At 45.9% G+C, this 20619-nt stretch overlaps 1 protein-coding gene and 2 long non-coding RNA genes across 3 annotated transcripts; 1 reads left to right on the forward strand and 2 right to left on the reverse strand.

Annotated features, from left to right (window-relative positions):
* The first annotated feature begins 27 nt into the window (after positions 1 to 27).
* RAB11A (RAB11A, member RAS oncogene family) lies at positions 28 to 17686 on the forward strand. Its single transcript, XM_062601779.1, has 5 exons — positions 28 to 162; positions 7712 to 7907; positions 8876 to 9069; positions 9628 to 9708; positions 15962 to 17686. The coding sequence occupies exons 1-5, from the start codon at positions 123 to 125 to the stop codon at positions 16099 to 16101; spliced, it is 651 nt and encodes a 216-aa protein (XP_062457763.1). The 5' UTR covers positions 28 to 122; the 3' UTR covers positions 16102 to 17686.
* LOC134155033 (uncharacterized) lies at positions 3860 to 7227 on the reverse strand. The gene is made up of 2 exons (XR_009961403.1): positions 6220 to 7227; positions 3860 to 4895 (listed from the first exon to the last, which is right to left on the reverse strand). It is a non-coding gene; the product is annotated as an uncharacterized LOC134155033 (long non-coding RNA).
* LOC134155034 (uncharacterized) lies at positions 17596 to 19122 on the reverse strand. The gene is made up of 2 exons (XR_009961404.1): positions 18951 to 19122; positions 17596 to 18286 (listed from the first exon to the last, which is right to left on the reverse strand). It is a non-coding gene; the product is annotated as an uncharacterized LOC134155034 (long non-coding RNA).
* Between the last annotated feature and the right edge of the window lie 1497 nt (positions 19123 to 20619).

Consider the following 20619-nt stretch of genomic DNA (forward strand, 5'->3'; position numbering starts at 1 on the left):
CGGAACCACCTGCCTAGGGAGGGCGGGCAGAGCGCGGGGGGGGCGGAAGCGTTGCGGCGGCTGCAGGGAGGGTCCGGCTCCCGCTCCCGCTCGCAGGTCTCGGCTCGGCCGCGCTCCGCACCATGGGCACCCGCGATGACGAGTACGATTATCTCTTCAAAGGTAACGGCCGCCCCGCCCTGCCCCTTCCCGGTGCCAGCCGGAGGGGTCACCTTCCGGAGGGGGTCCCGGCCTTGCCGGGCGGCGGGGAGCGGCCTCCTCACGGCGCGACCTTCCCTCCGGTGTGGGTGCGGTTGGGAGCCTCGCCCGCCGCTTCAGCCGGGCCCTGCCCCTGCCCCTGCCTGCGGGGAGCGGGCCCCGGTTGCTGTTTGCTGAAGCCGGGGAAAGACCCCTGGCAGCGCCGCTTCGGCCTTGCCAGAGCGAGGCGGGGGCTGCGGTTCCGCGGGCATCAGCGGGCACTGAGGGGGTGTTTGTGGAGCTCGGTCGCGGAGAGCGCTCGGCCCGGGAGTGTCAGATTCGGGCAGGTTTTCCTCGCCCTGATCTGCCTTGTCCAAAGGTTCTGCTTTGTGACAGGCCGAGGCGATGCCAGCCTGCTGGGGTGGCGAGCACAGAGCGTTTGTGAGGGTTCGGAAGGCCTAATTCCGTCTCCAGCTGTTAAACAGGGCTGTAAAGGGAGTTATGTGCTCAGCGCTGGGAGATGATGCAGCTAATTTATTAAAGTAGCGTTATTCGCTGCTTGCTGTGTTCCAAGCCCTGTGCGAGGGGTGGATGTAACTGCTGTTTCACACCCAGCGATGCTGCATCCTATCCTAGGTGCCCAGCAGAGAGGGGCAAGGATTCCTTGTTTTCCAGGGCTGATGCTCCTCCAGCCTGCATCCAGCTGGGTTAAAGTGTTGCAGGTTGTAGTTAAGTACTCAGGTCTCACTCCTTGCAGAGTAAAATGCCAGGCTGCCATGCAGGTTCCTAAAGCATGCTGTGAAACGTGTATGGAACAGCTGATGTTTTGAAGTTGACTGTCCAGTTTTGGAAACCCTACCACAAAAGCAAGCAAATTATTGCAAAAAAGGGTGGTTTGTTCTATGGTATTGTTATATATTTGAATTTAGGACTTAAAGTATTGCTCATTACATTGCAGTAGTGAGAGACTCCGTGGTTGTCATTGTGCAAACAATGTAAAGGAAGCATCCGTGGTTTTTTTTTCTGTACTTCAACTCCTGTAATAAGTTTGAGGAATTAATTGTTTCTTTTTGCCTCTTTCATCCAATTGCCATGTGGAAGGTGGCGTTATTCCTAACTATAAATCAGTCATCTGTACTGCTGTTAAAACCAAATCAGGAAGTACCAAGGGTTGAGCTTTTCAGCTTGCAGCATTGGCAAGGGCCTTGCTGACCCCTAGTTTACTCACATTGAGCAATCTTACTGTAGGTACTTATGAGTTATCATAACCATTACAGCACTTTTACTGGTTCATACCATTCTGTCAGGATGTTTATAATTAATGCTTTGGCAGTCAAGGCCTGGGAATGTTGGTGATGCAGTTTGTTGGGAAAGGTCCTAGCTTTTATTAGACCTGCTTCCTTATATAATTGGGAAATAATACAGTTGGGATCCAGTTTTATAGAAGCATTCAAAGCTAGTTTAATAAATTGCCCCTTCTAAAGCTTTTTCTGCTTAAAGTAGTTTATACAAGCTTTCGGGAGCACAAAGAATGCTGTGAAAACGGTGGCGTGAAGATGAGGGATTTGGGTTTTGCAAAGCTAAAGCAGACTGCAGGAAGTTGATGCAATGTCACATCACTGGGATTAATGGGACAGCTGAAATAACACAACTGCAGAATAATACAAGTCCTGGAAACTTTTGTAACTTCCCAGAGGTTCTAAACAAGCTGTCAGCACTCCTGAATGCTGTTGAAATTATTGCGAGTAGGTCTCTGAAATGAATGTCCCCTCAGCCAGGCTCTGGTCAAAAAGGCGAGAGGTAGGTGAAAACTCTTGGAAAAGGAAATGAGAACTCAAGGTAATGAATAATTATTAAGCTTGTGTTTGAATCTCAGGCACGAACATCGTGGGGATGGAGGGGAAATGTAGGCAGGATAGGCATATCCATTTTGAACGGGATATTGTAGGTTTAAAAGATGGAGAAGGGAATCAGAATAATATTGTGATAAATGATAAGGTGCTACAACTTTATAAAAATTAAAACGGTGAGTGATTAGGGCAAATAGGGGAAAAGTCTATTGTTTGTCATAATTTCCATGGGTGTCTGTAATGCTGCTTTTACTGAGCAGCAGGCAAAACCAAAAGGACATAAATTCTTACAGATGTATATACAAATTCTGGAGAGGTGCATTGCAATAAATTCTGTAAATGGGTTTGAAAGACTGCACAAGTTTAGAGAGGAAGAAAAATGGCTGTTGGGGTGTTTCAGTGTGATGGATAGAGTGGCAATTCTGAAGGTATTGAGTGTTTCCAGATGCAAGGGCCTCCATCTGGACAGATGCAAAGATTAACCTGTTGTTACACTTAATATTTCTCAGACATCAGTTCTTGACAGTCAGATGGGGTGTTGGTCTGTAAGGACGTTAAATCCAGTAGGACAGTTCTTCTGGGTTTATGAACTCGAAGGGACATTGTAGGTTGGTGGGACTGAGTTCAGAACCTGCCTTGATTTAAAGTAATTGGGTGATATTTTCTAGTCTAGCTGTCCCTTACTACTCTCAAGTTGAACTGCCATGTGTCTGTTTAGGTGAGAGCTTTGGTTTTGTCCTGACAGCAGCCGTGTGTCAAAATCTGTCTGACTGCTGGTGGGTGTAAGCTGAGCCCACCTTTGCTGCTGTATGATAAAATCACAGCTCCTGTTACAAAATACCCCTCTCCTGACTCTGTTGCCACACTTCAGCATATGCTCAAGCCTGTGCCTAGCTTGTAAAAAGACAATTCCTGGTAAATTATTCTTGTCTAGCTACACGTCTTTGTATTCTTCCATACTTTGGGGGTTTACCTGAGAGCAGTGCCCACTGTTCCCAGCAGTGCACTTGAGGAAATACAAGACCTGTGAAGTCCAGTTTGAGGAAACATAAGGATTTTACATTATTACATAATAAATTAAGCCTGGCTTAAATGCAGGAACTTTGTACACTTTTTGATTTCTATACTTGCAGTAGAGAGTAGTTATTGTAGTAACTGTCACTTGTAGAAGGTATCTTGTGTTTCCTATAGACAAAGCCTAAGAGGGTTATGTCTGCACCTTGATCCCAGGTCCAGAGTTCCAGATGGTCAGACTTCTCATTTCTGAATGCAGACCTGACTTGTGGTGACATTCAGCTTATTGTTAGGGAAAGCTCCAGTGTCAGCTGTCTGCTTCCTATTTTGCATCATGTTAATTTCTCCAGCTTTTCCCTTTGAGATTGAGGAAATGCTTTGAAACGGAACTTGTTGGTTTGGGATTTTGAAATCCTTTTAATGTGTTTTGTTTAGAGAAATTTGTGGGAGAAAGTGCTTGCAAGGCACCTATTGGCTTTTACAATGGTAGCAAGCCTTTTGCTCCCACTTTTCTGCTATAATAAACCTCTCAGCTTGGCCATTTTACTACAGAGGTATTTGCAGGCCCAGTTTTGTGTTATGTATAGCCTGTACAGGTAACAAACAACCCCTACCCCAAAGTGACTTTGAGATGCTAGTTCCCTCTATGACAAGGAAAACAGGGGAACACAGGTGAGGAGGGAGATTAATGGTTTATCACCAGCTACCTGCAAGGTGCAGAACCAGGTCATCTTACTCACATTTCCTTTAAACTCCAACTGAAGTGGGCAGGAGGAAATGTTCATCAGCAGATTCTTCATGGAGATGTGTCCAGGCTCTTAATTAATACGTGTTTTAATAGCAGAGCTCAGCACAGAGACAAGCGGTTTTAGGCATTTAATTCCCTAGCACTTATGCACTTGTTTTAAATTGGGTAATATATGACTTGTATAATAACTTTTACCAATGATGATACAAGCTAGTGACAGTGGACTTTCTATTTTCAACCTGATTAGGTTGGAAGTAACGTATTTCATGGGATAATTAAAGTATTTTCTGAAAATATCAAGTAAGTTGGAGGTTTAACAGAAATTAAAATGGGGTGAGTGAGCTGGAGTGTTGGTGAAAAATCAATCATCCATTCTTGATGTAGTTATCAATGGCTTTTCAGGGAAGTTAGGAAATTGAGTTCTTATTTTGGTCTTCTACAGAAATAAATCTGGAATTACAGAAGGAAATTCATACAGTAGCGTGGACTCCTCATACTCTTATTCTTCTCTTTCTCTCTACCAAATCCTTGTCTTAAACGTTTGGGGTGGTGAATGCTATAGATAGTCAAATGCATCAATTTGAAGAACATGGGCCAGTTCAATACTTGCAAGCATCACTAAACCAATAGGAATTAACTGCCTGGTAGTAGTCTCTCAGGGCAGGGAGATCACTTTCATCACTTTCAGGATGTGCCAGTGCAAATCTCTGCAAAGCTTTCTAAGGTGCTTCTTCTGTAAGGGAGGTGCTGGTCCAAAAGCAGGTTACTGATGGAAGCTTTCAAGGCTGTGTCTTGTGGCTGAACTCGCTTAAATATTTCCCCTGGACCTTCTTCCTCTGGTGATGTAGTGAAGGATTTTGCTGACGATGGTACAGGAGAAGGAAGGTTGGAGCACAGTCCTGGAGGGGCCTGTGTGCTGATGACGACTGCGATCCTCCAAATGACGTGGGGCTCAGGATGTAAAGCTTTTCTGCCTGGGGATTTACTGGAGTTTGGTAAAGTAGACATTTGCCAACTTAAAGCTAGAACAGTTAGCTCTGATCACAGGGAGACTGAGCCATCAAGGTGATATGGTCAGGAAAAGGTAATTCCAGATCCAGGTATACCTATTAGAGATGCAAATATGAAAATCCCTGTATACATTACACTTAAAATGATGTGTGCAGTTCTTCTCACTGTGTGAAAAAGAAACTGAAAAACATGGAGGGTAAATGTTTTGGGAAACGGCCAGTCTGTTTAGAAGGAATCATTTGAGAAGTTGGCTTATTTAGCTCATAGAGCAAAGCCCAGAGATGTGGCTGCTTTCTGTAAATACCCCAGCATAAACACCGTAGGGAGAAGGAACTAATAAGCTAATGGACAATGCTGGCACGTGAACAGCGCCATGAGCTGACCGCTAATTTCTGCTGAAAATCAGGAGGCAATTTCTAACCATTAGGAGTGGAAGAAAAGCCCAATAAAAGTGTGCGTGCAGAACAATTAGCTTTAATCTGGAACTAGATAACATCATTTCCCTCCCAGAAACTGGGTGCCTGGCATAGTTAGGCTGGGACTCAGACATCCAGGATCATTGCTACGGTGTTTCTATGCTAAGAATATAATGCATGGGAATATTGTATAGTATAAATTATCAAAATGAGGTGGTTTGATAAGGAAAGTAAGATTAAAATTAATAATACAGTCTGAGTGATTGTTAAGCTGTGATCCTTGCTCAGACTGGCAGGAGGTTTGGGTACCTGCTGACATTGCAAACTGTTCTTGTCTCTGTTCAAGAGGAACCGCAGTGGCCCAATTAACTAGAGGAAATAGCTGACTCCAAAGAGGAAAGTCTAATACTTTCCCCTTTTAATTGGGGACATATTAATCTGGTGCTGGAAACCATTGAGAACATAAGCAGCGTGGCATTCAGACAAGGTAAGGAAAAAAGAGGAATCAAAATAATCTATTGTTAAATCTGAAATATACACTGAACAACAAAAATATGTTTGAGGGGAATACTTAACAGATATATGATGCTTCCTGTTGGGAAAAGGAGATTATATATGTAGGTTGCTTTTCTTGTTCAGAGAAGTTTCTGGCTGCTGTCAAAACTAATGCTGGTGATAGCAGGACTGAGGTATGCAAAGGGAGTTGATAACTTTTGCCTCTAAGGAACTTGCTGTTTGTAACACCTCCCAGTGAATATAAATATGATGTTGCCTAAACCTGCCAAAATAGTCTAGGAGAACTTACTTGTCAAGGAAAGAGGAAAGCAGTGGCAGTTTGCCAGGTGGGGATGATGCAGTGAGATGCCTTGTCCCTGCACTAAGTTTATTACTGTGCCAGCAAAGCTGTTCAGCTCTGTGAGGGCAACCGACACCGAACAGTGCTGACCTGTCATGTAGGACAGCAGAATCCTATTTGCCTTCAGCATACCTGCTTGCCACTTACCTGCACTTGTGATCTTCATAAACAGAAGTGGTTAGCAGAGCCACTCGGGGCTTTATGCAACCTCTGTATCTTGGCCGGCTGTGTGCTGAGTCAGCTGGCAGAGGAAGCCGGGAAGATCTTTATTGTGATGAAGTGTTCGCCACAAGGCCATGTTTGAAGCGAGCATTTGCTGCAATTTTCATTTTAGAGAGGGTGTTTAAAAGGTTCTGCTCTGCCCTTGCAGTCAGAGAACAGCCCATTTGCCAGTATTGGTCTGCATTATTTAAACACAAGATGCTGTTTGAGGGCTGCTGTGTGGCACAGCAGCAGATGGGAGTATTTGCACTGCTAGACTAAAGCTCTGTGGGGAGGTTTCTCAGGTGATTGGAGTGTGGTTGGGGCACTCATTTCTCTGTTGTACCACACAATCTTTAGCACTGTGTTGCAGTGATTTAACTGCTAAATGATGGGTGTTATGGAGCAAGTATTCCTGTTGTTTTTTTCCAGACTAGCATAGCCACAACATTTTTTTCCTGTCAGCTGGATGAGCACTTGTTTGCTTGGACTGGTGTTGAATCACTGCTGAATTTAAGTTAATCAGCCTATCTTCTCAAGGATTTTACTTGTCCTTTTATTACCTTCCATTACTGGTTTGCTTACCTTATCTTTAAGGGCATGAGATCATCCAGAGAGGCTCCTGCAGGTGTGACTCAGGGTTGTGAATGTGTTTCATCCAGTGGCCTGCATCTTGGTAGTGAGTTTTAAGTTACACTTAAACTTGCACCTTTCAACTCCACATTACAGGATATTGCAGCGAGCCCTCGTGATGCTTTTCTTCCTTGTAGGAGCTGGACTTTAAACCTTCTGTCTATTTCTTGTCAAGCATAGCTGAATCCTTCCAATTAGTTTGATTGGCAGTGGTGCTATGATGTGTCAAACTGAAGTGGATTTGGATGGTGGCTCTAATTCTAAGGCCCAGCAATATCCTGGCAGCATTTTAGAGCAGTTTCAGGCTGACCTGGAGCAGCCAGCAGTTGCAGCAGCAGTGAGGGACTGCAGCAGGGTAGTGCTGTGGCTGAGTTAACACTTTAACCTGGCCATCGGGTTGATGGTGATCTTGTGATTTTAGGGGTTTGGTTCTTTTTTTCTATTCACAAGTTTTTCTGCCCCAGTGGGGAACCTCTCTTCTGCAAAGGTGTGAAGAGTGTAAAATGAAGGCAGAGGCTGCTGCTTGCCCTGTGTTTTGGGCTTCTTCAACAGAACAGATTTCAGTTGTGTCGTGTGGAGTTGTTTTCTCTTGTAGTTCTAGTGTTAAGATGTGAAATTCAAACTGTCCCTGACTTTTGCAGTGACAGCCATGTATGTTCTTCCTGGAGGAGGAATGTTCTTCCATGTTGGGCAAAGGAGACTGAAATGTCACAAAGTCAAATCTAATGTCTCTTCAAAATGCAGGTTATTGTCAATGGCTTACCTACATCTGGAATCTGATTCTTATGTCATTTTTGTCTTGTAGTTGTACTTATTGGAGACTCTGGAGTAGGCAAGAGTAACCTTCTGTCTCGATTCACTCGCAATGAGTTTAACTTGGAAAGCAAAAGCACCATTGGAGTAGAGTTTGCAACAAGAAGCATTCAAGTTGATGGGAAGACAATAAAGGCTCAGATATGGGACACAGCAGGACAGGAGCGATACCGAGCTATCACATCAGCGTAAGTGACACCTTGTGTGGCTGAAGAGAAGCTTTTGCTGAGGAGGGTCATTTTGGGCCCTTCTGATTCTTCAGACTGCAAGCAGGGGGTGTTTGTGTTTTACCATGTGGTACCCACAACCTATGGTGGAAGGAAGGTTAAACATTATGTGGATCATAAACTTGATATAGTGTGTCCCTGCACAAACTGATTTATTTCTCAGTGCTCTCATGATTTATAGCTGGAGGCATTTCAAGCCTAGAACGTAAGAGCTTTGAGGGATGCATTTCAATGCAAGCAGTTGATAAGGTGCTATCAGTGTTCACCAAGGTTTTGTCAGTGGTAACCTAAGACCAGAAACTCTCCTGCAGCAGCGAGGAAAGACTGCTCACTTTGTGTGCTTCTTTGACTGGAAAAAGCCAGCATAGCAAAAGCTGGATTTAGGTAAAGCTGGAGGTAGTTGTGGGGTGGGAAATACAGCGTGTTTCTTTTTGAATGATTTACTGTGCCTCTCTCTGGTCTGAAAGGAGACCAGCCGTGGCCCTTTGTAAAGGGAATAGATCGCATTGACGTTCTTATGATCCAGTGAGTCATTCTGAAATCTCTCTCACTACTGGCTGTGCCTGTACTGCACCCACAGCAATGGGTGGGGAGACTTTTCAGGAGTGGATCAGAGGTTAGAGGTGATAGTAGCTCCCTACAGATTGTAGAGCTTCATTTTGGGATGCAGGGTTCTCCTCACAAACGTGTGGTTTGGCTTGCCTGTAGACTCTGAGTTCTCCTGGCTGCACTGGTGGTACTGTGGCATAGCCCCACTTGGAATGTTCTGCTTCACTCTTTCAAGTCCCACATAGCCTGCATCTGGATATTTTTTTATATAGCTGTCTTAGTAACAGCTATTTTCCATTGTTGCACAGTAACTTGTCTAACTTGTCACTTTTAATCATGAAGTTTCTTGCTGGTTCTCTGAGACATCTCTTCACCCACAGGTACTACCGTGGAGCTGTAGGGGCATTATTGGTGTATGACATTGCCAAGCACCTCACCTATGAGAATGTAGAGCGATGGCTGAAAGAGCTGAGGGACCATGCTGACAGCAATATTGTAATCATGCTTGTGGGAAATAAGAGTGACCTGCGCCACCTGAGAGCAGTGCCTACAGACGAGGCCAGAGCTTTTGCAGGTCAGTGAACTCAAAGTAATTTCCTGCTGCAAACTGTCTGGGAATCTTAGCTATGCCAGTGTGCTGGTAGGAGGAAAAAGTGCTGCTGGTGATGTTCCTCAGTTCACATGCCAGGGTTTGCCTCTTTAATTCAGTCAAAAAAGAAGCCTTGTAAAACATCCGTGCTGATGTGGTTACAAGAATCAGCCAGAGGCACTTCCCTGTAAAGGAAGGATCCTTGCTTGCAGGTGGAGGATTGTCATTCCCCCATAGGGCTGTCACTGTTAAATAGCTGCCATCAGATACTAGCAGGTGGGAGGTGGAGAAACTTGATGAGGTTAAAGGAAATCCAGGAATCTTCCTCGCTTAATTCTTGAAGGTGCAACCAATTCTCACTTTCACTAATGCAGGAAGATGTACCTCAAAGTAACACTGGGCTGATCCCTGTTGGTGTTGGGTGGCGTTGCTTTCAGAGCATGTAAGGGGGAAAACCCCACGACTTCTTATACACTACACATGTGATCTGGTACAGAGGATACATGATGTACCCCTCTAATTGTAGTGTTTCTGTCCACACAGAGAAGAATGGTTTGTCATTTATTGAGACGTCTGCTTTAGACTCTACAAATGTGGAAGCAGCTTTCCAGACTATTCTGACAGGTGAGTCATCTCCTGCCTTGTGTTTCAAGGGGGAAGGGCAGAAGGCTGCTCAGATATGATGCAAATAGGCAATTCTTTGCCTATGAAGTGTTTAAAATTTTGCTAATCGTTCTTCACAGCCATAGGATTTGAAGTCCAGTTTTGAGTCACAGTTAAAAGGCCAGCCTTGAACTCAGGAATGAATCCTTGTTCACTTTGATCTGCCCCAGGTTTCTAGTCAGACTCAGCCTAGCTTACCTTTCAGTTTCCCATTTGTGTATGCTAAGGGAGTGCCCACAGGAGGGAACTGTCTCATGCAAGCAAAACACACATTGTTTATCAGAGGAGAAGCTAGTCTAGTTTGTTTCCACCTTTAATGGTGGTCATAGCATCTGGCAAGGGAAAAGGGATGAAAGAGTAGAGATCCTCCCTTTGAACAATACTACTACTGGTAGTATGAGACATAGTGACTCCTGAGCTGCAGGGTAGTTGTTGTCATTTCATTAGTAGTCCTGGCTGGACTTTTGGCCTCTGTAACATGTAGCAGGGAATGCTGTGTCTTTTACGCTTTGTGGATAAAAGTACTTCCTTTCCGTTTAAACCCTTAAGCATTTTCTTAAGAACACACCAAAAAAGACTTTTTTAGCCATACTTTTTAGCCATTACATTATTTACTGTAATAAAAGTATAAATTCTCTGGCATTTCCTGAAATGCTTAATGAGCACTCTAACACTGGAGAGAGCTGTTAGGCTGCTGGAGTATTACCTGCCTGTGTGCATCTCTTTCTTGTCTTAGTTGTAAGAGGCCTCTGCTAGGTTCTGGTTCTACTTTGTTTTTTACAGTGGGTTTCTAAGCAGTAGTGCCCCTGTCCATACACTGGCAAAACAGTGTATGTTAGATGAATAAACAGTGTGTAGGGGTGTTTGCCATCTGGCTGCATCATTCAGTGCTGGGACTAGAACTTGAGTTGGTTTCTTGCTTAGCTGAACCATGTGGTTCCCTTTTAACTTCAGTGTTGTCATTTGGTTGTAATTCAACATTGCACAAATTCACAGGGGGAAAAAGGAGAAGTTACGGTGGCTTACACATTTACTCCCTGTATGACTAACCACTAATGCCATCAGAGGGTGGATGGCTAAGGAGTGGCTCAGTGTGATGGTATCTGGGATGCCTGTTGCATTTCCTGCTTTCTTCACCTACCTAAAGTCAGTCCTATCAAAAATGCTTCTGAATTTGAGCATAGGGTTTTTTTTTCTCAGGACAAAAGGCATTTTTGTTGCTTATTTGTAACTGCTAAAACCTGAAACTTCTTCCTTTATGCATGTGCCCTTGGCTGCCCCTCTCCTCTCATTAGCACCTAGACTGAGCTTTGAGGTCAGATTCTGGCTGAAAGTGCTGTGTGTAATGTAGAACAGCCTTGCTGCTTGCTCTTCAAGTGTTCAGAGCAGATCAGAGCTCTCGTATGAAGGTTAGTGAATTAACTTTCATACTCGTTCAGCACCAGCACTAATAAAACAGAACTGGAAACGTATCGCCTCCTAAGGCAGCTGGCAGGCTGTCCTAGTCAGTGTGAGCTAGTCACTTAATGGCCCCATCCCCTCTTGGGCTGTTCTGTTCTCTGACAGTGATGCCGAAGAGGTGGAAAGTTTCCTGCAAGTTTCCCAGGGGTGTGTGTTACTTCCATAGCGCTGTGTGACGCTCGGACAATACCCTGTTGTTGCCACGGGGAAACAGTTCACCTCTTGGGCACAGGCGGGGCTGTTTCTTTCTCTCTCCTCCCATGCATCCAATAGTACTTTTTGTTCAGAAGTTATTTTGGATTCTAATTTGCAGATTATATGGGTTTTTTCCTGGTTTAGTTTTTCTGTAAGGGAGGGCAGTCTGCAACGGGAGAGCAAGCCATTAAAACTTGCCCTCGGTGGACTCCGACAGATTGTTGAGGCCGTTGTTGTTCCACAAACGTCAGTGCTCCCTGCATGTTGCCGTGATGGTATTTTGGGTGAAGAGCTCTTGGGCATGTGGACAGGCTTCTTGTTCAGGAGGGGCTGGCTCAGCTGTGCTGGAAGAAACACTTCTGCTGATTAGTGGGCATGTGGCTCGCTCCAGACAGGAGCTCCTGTTTCAGGGAGATAAAGATGAAGTAAATAATGCATTAGCAGCAGGTTGGCTCCATCTCGGCTGTGACTGGCATGTTAAGGACGAATGTTCTGCCAGTAAACTTCTTGATAACACTTCACAGCTGGCTTTCTTCTGTTAGTGATTTGCTTTGAAGGAAAGAGGGGAGCAGTCATCTGAGGAATGTGGTTTTCGGAGTGACCCTGCGGAATCCTGGATAGCCTGTATTTGGCAAGGCTGCCTCCAAGCATAGTGCCTGCGGGAGGAATGCCTGCTGTCCTTTGAAGAAGGAAGTTGGTAAAGCCATCAGGCTTTGCCACAGGCTGCACAGAGGTGGCTGACAGAAGGGGCAGGGCATGCTGCTGCGCCAGCTCTGCTAGTATTTGCAGTGCTGGGAACTGCATTGAAGAGATATCCCAGGCTGCTCCTAATGCCCTGTACACAACTCCCTGGGTCTCTCATGAACAGGGTGTTGTAACTAAGGTCCGTAACAAAACTCCTTTCTTCTGCAGCCCTACTGAAGTTGGTGTGGTTGGGTCAGTGTTGGAAACTTGCAGGAGTAGCTCCCTTGGACGTTTAGTGTGGTTGTGTTAGGCTTATCCACACCTGTGTTCTCAGACTAAACCACTCTGAATAGATGGCTTTGGGCATGGGAAATAGGAATCCCTTCTAGTTAGCACAGCTTAAGTACGTGATCTGCTGCTGTTATAGGTGGAAGAATGGGGAGAAAGCTTTTCCTTCCTCTCCCTGTACTATAGAGGACTTTTAGAGGGGGGTACATCTTGCATCCAGTGGGCTTCCTGTCCTGCTGTGGGACAAGAACCTCCAGATGAAGGTTTGGGGACCTTTTCCTTCTGTGACTTAGAGTAATGGTCCCTATCTAAATTCTCCTGTTGCAAGATGTCTAGACTTCAGGGGCTGATTGCTGTGCACACAAAGCTGCTTTGTATCATCTGGCAAATAGGAGAGACTGGTATTATAATCCCAGGCACTCCGAGCATTCACAGCAGGATAAAGCATCCTTAAAGTAAACTGGAGTCTGCCTCCGTTCCCTGCCTGGCTCTGTGCTGTCTGTCCCAGTGCTGCGTTGTGCTGCTGTTTCATCTCTAAGGAATCCCATCTCCAAGGAGACAACATCACAGAGCATTAACATCAAAAAATCTAGGGATTTCCTCTTTGTTACCTGGGACTGAATGAAATGCTAGCTCAGGCTGAGCAGACAAGGGCTGGACAAGCTCCTCCTAGGCAGCAGTGTCACTTTTTCCCAGCCCTCTTTCAGTGCAAGGCCTGTCTCACACAGTTACCAATTATGCAGTGATGCATTCTGCTGAATGTGCTCTTAATAAGGTCTCATTCAGTTACTGAGCAGAGCATAAAGTGTAGTGTCTTCATTAAAAAGCACATGTCTTCATTAGCCTGGCATTCCTCTGTACAGACTGGTTTCAGTGTAGGCTTTGCTGCTGGGCATTTTGCCTCCGCAAGTGGAGGTTTGAGCTGTTCCCACTTCCCCTTTCACACCATCACAGCTGTGTGTGGTGAAAGAGTGCGCAGCTGATGCAGGGAAAGGCAGGTTTTAGCCATTAAGGCTTTCATCTGTGTGGCCGCTCACAGGTTTGTGCTGCAGAGGAGGGAGAAGCAACACTGAGCAGCAAACCTGGGGGTGCTGCAAGCTGATGGAAGCAGCATGGCTGTGAAATGTCCCTGCAGGACAGCTGGGGAAGTGGGGATCGTGGAGGTAGTTCCCAGAGTCAGAAGGGACAGACTCTTCATCAGCAGAGAAATCAGCACTGTTAAGATTGGTTTTGAGGCTTCAGGGTTGTTTGCTGAAGGTCTTTGCTGTAAGATGAAGGTGTTACACAGAGTTGTAAGTCCTCGCTTTACAGGAGTGGAGGAAGTGCGTGACAGCTTCTGTTAGGGACTGGTATGAGCTTGTTCAAGAAGTTCTCTGGAAAACGGGGAATTGTTGCTGCTGTAAGTGCTACTTGGGAATTCCCGGTAACAAGAGTGGCAACAGCCTTCTGCTGATGAATAGGAACAGGCAGGTTTTACACCTGGAGCTAAACTGGGTGTCTGCCTTGAGCTGGGGCAGGGTGGCAGCGCAGGAAAACCTGTCCTGAAGAATGCAGAGCAGATCTCTTTGGCTGTGCTCCTCCCACCTCTGCCCACGGGCACTCTGCTCAACTCTGGGCCAAGCTGATCTTTATCTGTGGATTCCCACATGGGCTTGCAGGTGGCTTTAAAGACCTCACTTCATGGGATTCACTTCACCTGTGGAGTTGTTTGTGTCTAAGGCTGTCGGACAGAAGAGTGAACTGAAAGCAGAAAAGCCTTTTACGCGTGCAGAGCTTGTCTGGTTGCCTCAGTGCCTTGATCTGTAACTGGATGTGTGTGTAAACCCCATTTTTCTGGACTGTTTATCCCTGTCTGAGCTGTCAGCTGGAGGCCCAACAGGCAGATTCTTTCTAAGTGACACTTGCCGAGGTCAATGTTATTTGTACAGCCCATAGATACAGCACAGTATCAGACAGATGTGTTTTGCCACGTGTGCAGCCCTGTTCTTACTCTTCCTGGGGAGCTCTTGGCCTCTGTTTGTTGACAGCTTAAATCAATGCAGGCTGATTGTGTCAAGGACAAGGTTTTCAAGCCTTGTTTGTCAGGGACTCTTTTTGGCTCCTCAGTGCCATCTCTTCCCCTTGTAAAAGCAGGCGCTCAGCTGTGTGATCAGCCCTTGGCAGCAAGGAGGATCTCTGCACCAGGTTGCTCAACTTCCACTACTGAAATGATGTCAGGATGTGCACTAAGCAGCAGCTCATCAAAATTCTGAGCGAAAACAGCTCTTACATGACAAATTCCTGGTGGAAAAGATGTGTTTTGATGTGGAGTCCAGCGGGGTGTGTGTTTGGGCAGTCCTTATCCAGCTGATAAGAGACTTCAGACCTCCAAAAGCACTTGGACCTTTGCTTTGTTTTGCCAGAGTTTGTGCTCTGTGCTCTTCCCTGCTCTGCAGCAGTGAAGTGCTGACACCCTTGTCAGCAGCCTGGGCTAATCTGAAAGCTGTGACACTGAGCTGGAGCGTGCAGACGGGGAGCAGGCATCGACTCCCAGCTGCGGGGTTCTGCTGCGGGCACTGCTGATGTGCTGGCTGCCAGCACCCCTATCTGATGTGCCAAGAACCAGATGTGAGGCTGTCATTTCGGGGCTGTCTTCTTCCTGAATCTGAGTCACTTCAATCTCTTCTGTTAAACTGAGGCTCAGCAAGCTTTTAGTTTTTTAAACTTTAGTGGTTTTAAGACTCGAATTCGCAAGCGAGTTCCCTGTCTTCTATTTTTGGTGTCCTTTATATCCTTTCCGGGGGTGAAGTGCTACGCACGCCGTACTCTTTCTTCTGTGCAGCTGAAGTGAGTGCTGTTGTAGCTGCTCTGAGTTTCTGTTCAGCATAACAAATCCCAGGAAACAGGGCAAGGCTTTCAGTGCAGGTGTGCGGCGTTCCCCACGTGGCAGTGCGCTGGGGAAGGCGCAGGAGTTTAACCCGTGCTCCCTGATTTATGCTGGAATTTCTTCATCTGGAACCCATGTTTCTTCTCCATAGTTTTGAAGTCCAGCTACACCAATGGTAGTGAGTTTGTGTGCTGTTGGAGGGGCTGAGGCTCCTCTTTTGGGCCCCAAGCAACCCTTTCTGAACACGTAAAGCTGCTTGGATAACAGGGGAGGTATCGTATGTGATAGGCATGCTGAGAGAGAAGAAACTGCCCTTGCAGTCCTAGCAGGGAGAGAAATTACAAGTGGTTCTATTTAATCCTGCTGTTTATGGATACGTCAGCAAATGTGGCTGCTGTCCTCAGAGCCTCAAGAGCTATCAGGAGGAATCGCTGGGGCACAGATTCTGGTGCGTAGCAAAAAAGTTTGTGAATTCTGGCTCTTATCAAAAGGGAATTACAACAGTTGTTGAAAAACTCAGTTCTTTTGCCAAAAATACATTTTCTGTGTATAGAAAGCATCACAATTGAACTTCGTGTGACAGCTCTCGTGCATTACCTGCACAGTGCCAAAACTATAGGAAACCTTTCTACATTTTCTGCCTGCTTCCCCCCCTGAGCTGGCTTCCTGCTGGTGTCTGGCTGGTGTGTGTGCAGTGACTGCCTCTTTCTCATCTTCCAGAGATCTATCGTATCGTGTCCCAGAAGCAAATGTCGGACAGACGTGAGAACGACATGTCTCCAAGCAACAACGTGGTTCCCATTCACGTCCCTCCAACCACTGAAAACAAACCAAAGATGCAGTGCTGTCAGAATATATAGAATCGCTGGTTCTTTCCTAAAAGGCTGTGTATATTCCCCAGGTCCAAGATTTAAATATATTTGTAATTCTTGTGGTTCCTTTCCTGTGTTTAGTTACTGCTTATTCCTTCTCAATTTCTCCATGTCTTAAACACTCTGATTTCAGTGTTTATAAATCTGTTACTTCTATGTGGCTGCAGTATTTTCCCAACACCGACTTGTCGGTTTTGAGTCAGTGAATAGTTTGGAGCTGAGCTCATCTCTTTCCACCATGATGCCCGCTAGTCAGAGCACAGACACCTTTAGTAAGCACTAGAAGATGTTATTCTGCTCCTCACAAAGCGATTGCTGTCAGGTTAACTGGGGAAATATCTCTGAGCAGGATCATCTTTCCTTGACTGCATCTAAAGCTTGGTGAAACGCCTGTTGCTCTGAAGTGCAATTTTAATGTAAGTTAAATGTTTTTGGCTACATCTTCAGATAGTCAAGTTAAGGATATGGGTGTTTTTTTTTTTAATAGAATATTATGGGGGAGAAAAGGGAATTTCTTGCCAAAAAGCAGCAGGGTTCTTACTAACCTGTGAGTGAGCTTTTGTGGTTTGGCACCTGCTGCAGAGGAGGTTGTGATGTGAGGCAGAGCTGCGGGAGCCTGGTGGGACTCCACATGAGGGGGCCCTTGGGAAGAACGTGGGAGCACGAGCTGTGGAATGGATTAAGGGTCAGGCCAACACTGGAACTTGCAGTGTGGTTTTGTGCTGCCCAAGACTTGGCCTCCACAGTGCTGGTGGTGTCAGGATTTGAGGATGCCTTTTTTTCTTTCACGGAACTTGAAGGATGTTGTCACATTATTAATACCACGTTTATTAATACACGCCACACAGATTAGTTTATTCAGTGCTGGATGAACTTCCACAACCAGGTCTGAGTTTTCAGTTCTGTTTCACCCAATATTTCCAAATTATCCCAGTGGTTTGGTTTCTGTTCTTTGACAGAAACCTCCAGAGTAGTTTCCTTGCTGGATGGGTTCCCTCTGTGGTCAGTGGCTCAGTACAGATCATCTGTTGGATCAGCTTGTTCAGGGATATGTGAACTGTGCCTTCTGTCACTGCACTTGCTGCATCTCACTCCATATGTGCTCTTCCTAAACATGCCATTAATCCTGAGATTTGGGGGCTATGGGCACTGGCTTTCTCTGGGGTTTAAAAGAACAGTTTGTTATATGAATGCCTGCAGTTATTTATACAATTATGGGGACTGTAAGTGGTTGGAGGGGACGTTTCTCAAGCTCTGATAGGACCCACTTGGAGCATCCCAGTCTGGGTAGGCACTACCAGCTGCGTTTCGTACCCAACCTTTCTGTCTCGCGGTGCTCATGATGTGTAAGGCACACGGAAGGCATTGCTGTAGTCGGTCACTTGTGTTTTTTTAAATCCACTTCTCCTCCTGGTATTAGTTCTGAAGATGCTGGTTTGATCTGTTTGTAAATTACTTTGTATTTTATGCATGTACTGTACCTTGATCCAATATTATTATTATTTTTTTTTTTTAGATTGATTTAAAAGATTTTCATCCATGATTCTAATAAAGAATTACAGGGGACGACTCAGTATAGCGTTGGGTGCACTTTTTCTGAGAGCTGGGATTTAACCTGTTGCTTTTTACTTACTGGGAGCTGGTAAGCTGCTTGGAACAGGCTGTGAGAAGATGCTGAAGATGCTTCATTCTGCAGCAAACACAACTGCAACGGTGCCTGTGGGAGCACAGATCCCTGTTGGAGGCCGAGTGCAAACGCTGTTTCCTTCACAACAAGCAGGGCTGTGTTTAAGCCCTGGGCAGCTGTGAAATGGCTGCAGGAGCTGTTAGACAAAGAAAGAACTCTATTTTACTCTTTCCCCCCCCCCCCACCAGAACTTTAGACTTAATCATAAACCAGGCCTTAGACAGGTTTTGCTGTGCAGACCCTCTTGTTGCACTTAGGAACTGCTGCAACGTGGACCATTACGTTTTCAGGCACTGGTTTGTAAAGACTTCCTAAGCCATCGACTTCCAAAGCAAAGTCAGATGGTGTGTACAGAGCTGTAACTCCTCACCTGTTCAAAGCTTCACCTTTGTGTGCTGGGGTTCTGTCCTGCCTTTTCCTGACCAAGTGGTGCTGTGGTGGTGAGTCCAGGGACACTGCTGGCACATAAAGATGCTTCACAAAGAGCTTTGGGAGAGACAGGGCAAGACATTATTCCATCTGAACACTGACCCAGGAGGGAATTGTTTGCGTTCAGCTGCTGATGAATCATCCTTTTCCATAGTATTGGCTTTACTGCTGTACTAAAGTGTCTCTTTGCTAATAGGAGACAACCAGTTATAATAGAAAATGCTTTTGGGCCCTGGAATGAGCTTTGTGAGTTTCTAGGAACTCTGTATAATGCTGTAACATTGGCTTTACCTGCCAAAAGCTTTTGCTGTCACTTACATATTTGGAAGTCCCAACCTTCACTGTTATGAAGCTGTTCAGTGAGTGTCAGTGTTCCTGGTGTTTGATGGGAGGTGAGGTTCTGCCTCTTAAGCAGAAAGGGCATGTTATTGTTCTGATTTTTAAGACATTTTCATTCAGCTACAGCTACTGATTCTATCACGTCCAACCTGATGAATTTCCAGCCTTAAACAGCTTCCTGAGTGTGGCTTGTCACATCAAGAGGAGATTACGTGCTGGGCTTTAGTTAACAAGGTGTCTAGAAATATGCAGTACAAATATTGGAAGAGCTTCAGCCGGTGGCAGCGCTCAGGGCTGCCTGGCATTGTTAACTGTGGAGCTGTTCTGCTGCAGTTCTGTGCTCTTGAGGCATTGATGAGGCTCCCTGGGTGCGTGGGCAGACCTGCCGTGGTAGCTGCTGGTGTCCTGTCTCATCCCTGCTGGGGGCAGGACAGTGACTGTGCTGCTCTGTATCCTCCTGAAGGCACAACAACCTGATAGTGCCACAGAGCACCGAAAACCAGAGCCCTGGTGCTCTTTGTAGGTACGCGGGAGCTTGGCTGGGTTTGTGCACTGCTCAGCCCCGCTGAGGTTAAACTGCTGACAGCTGTAACAAAGATACATGCAGAGCCATTCCTTTGTTTTAAAGCTAGAATGAAGGTCCCAGCTGCAGCTGAATCACAGCACTGTTTTCTGAGAAATCCTGTCTCTTCTGGGGGAGAAACCTGATCCTGGGATGTGCTTTCATTGAGGGTGGCAGCCCCTCTGTAACCAGTCGCATGGCCTGGAGCACTCCGACCTGATCAGGGGCTGGAAGCTTCAGTCTGCAAAGGAGGATGTTGGAGAAGTACACACTGAGAGAAATTCCATTTATTTTGTACAAGGTGGGATACCTCTGCACAGTGAACAAATATATTACAAATCTGCCTTGCCTTAAAAAAGTATTGCCATTTCGGTGCCTGTTCAAAGCTAATGCTCATACACGTTTTTAGGTGCTGCATTTGTTCTCCTCTTAAGCTCTATGCACATCACTGCATGTGGTGTGAAAACCCAGCTTTGGAAAAATAATGGAGCACAGCCCTGCTCCCTGGAGTCTTGTGAACTTTACAGCAACACAGAGCTGGTGGTCGGGCAGCAGCTCGGACTGCTTGTGCTCGGTTGTCAGGTGGGTCTCTACCAAGAGAGTTCCTTTGCAAATTGCCTTTCTCGGGATACTTTTGAGGTAAGTCTTTCTATTCCTGTACATAAAATATATCCCTACTGGCCCTACAAAATAATTGTCTGCTTACATCTCAAATAAGGCTGTCCTGGAAAATAAAATCACTGTTGCTGCTCAGTCACTGCCCCCATGCACACATGCAGCGTTCATGTAACTACGTATGTGTTATCCTGCAGGATGAAGACCTGCTGCTCTGGAGGGGTCCAGAGCCCACCCAGCTCCATCACTGGGGCTCCCCATGCCCTGATGGGAGCGTGTTGTGGTGCTGCACCCAGGGGTGCTGTGCAGGCTGCCAGGGGCTGGTACCACCGTGCCAGGGCTTCCATCCCCACCAGGGTGCTCCAAGTGATCCGACACTTGATCCTGGTGTGGCTCAGAGCTGGGATCAGGTTGTTGCTCCAAGCTGGAAGGCTCCTCTGACCAATCCCCCAGACCAGCAGGGTACACAAGTGGTCATGCTTTGAGCAAACTGAGTGGTGCTGGCTTGGGGCTCTTCTGCTTCCATCAGACTGGCGAATGTGCAACAGAATGGTGTGGTTTATACTTAAGAGGCAATTAACTTACTACTTCTGCGTTTGCCTAATACCATTACATATGGAGAGTCGATACTACTTCATGCTCAAAATCTACAAGGAACTGCTTAACAGCAAGGGTTCTACTTCCTAGGTCAATAAAGATATAGAAAATATACTCATGGTGGCTTAGTCCAAAACTTCACCATGGCCAACCCCTTGATAATCCCTTCCCAAACAGCTGCTGAAACACAAACCCCAGTTTCAGCTCAATTTAATGACATTTCAGGTAGAATCATCAGCAGATAAAGATGCACTACATGGTAATGCACATCAAATTA

This window comes from Pezoporus occidentalis, unplaced genomic scaffold (assembly GCF_034315485.1).
Source record: "Pezoporus occidentalis ecotype Australia unplaced genomic scaffold, CSIRO_AGI_Poc_V1 ctg72, whole genome shotgun sequence".
Classification (NCBI taxonomy): Eukaryota; Metazoa; Chordata; class Aves; order Psittaciformes; family Psittacidae; genus Pezoporus; species Pezoporus occidentalis.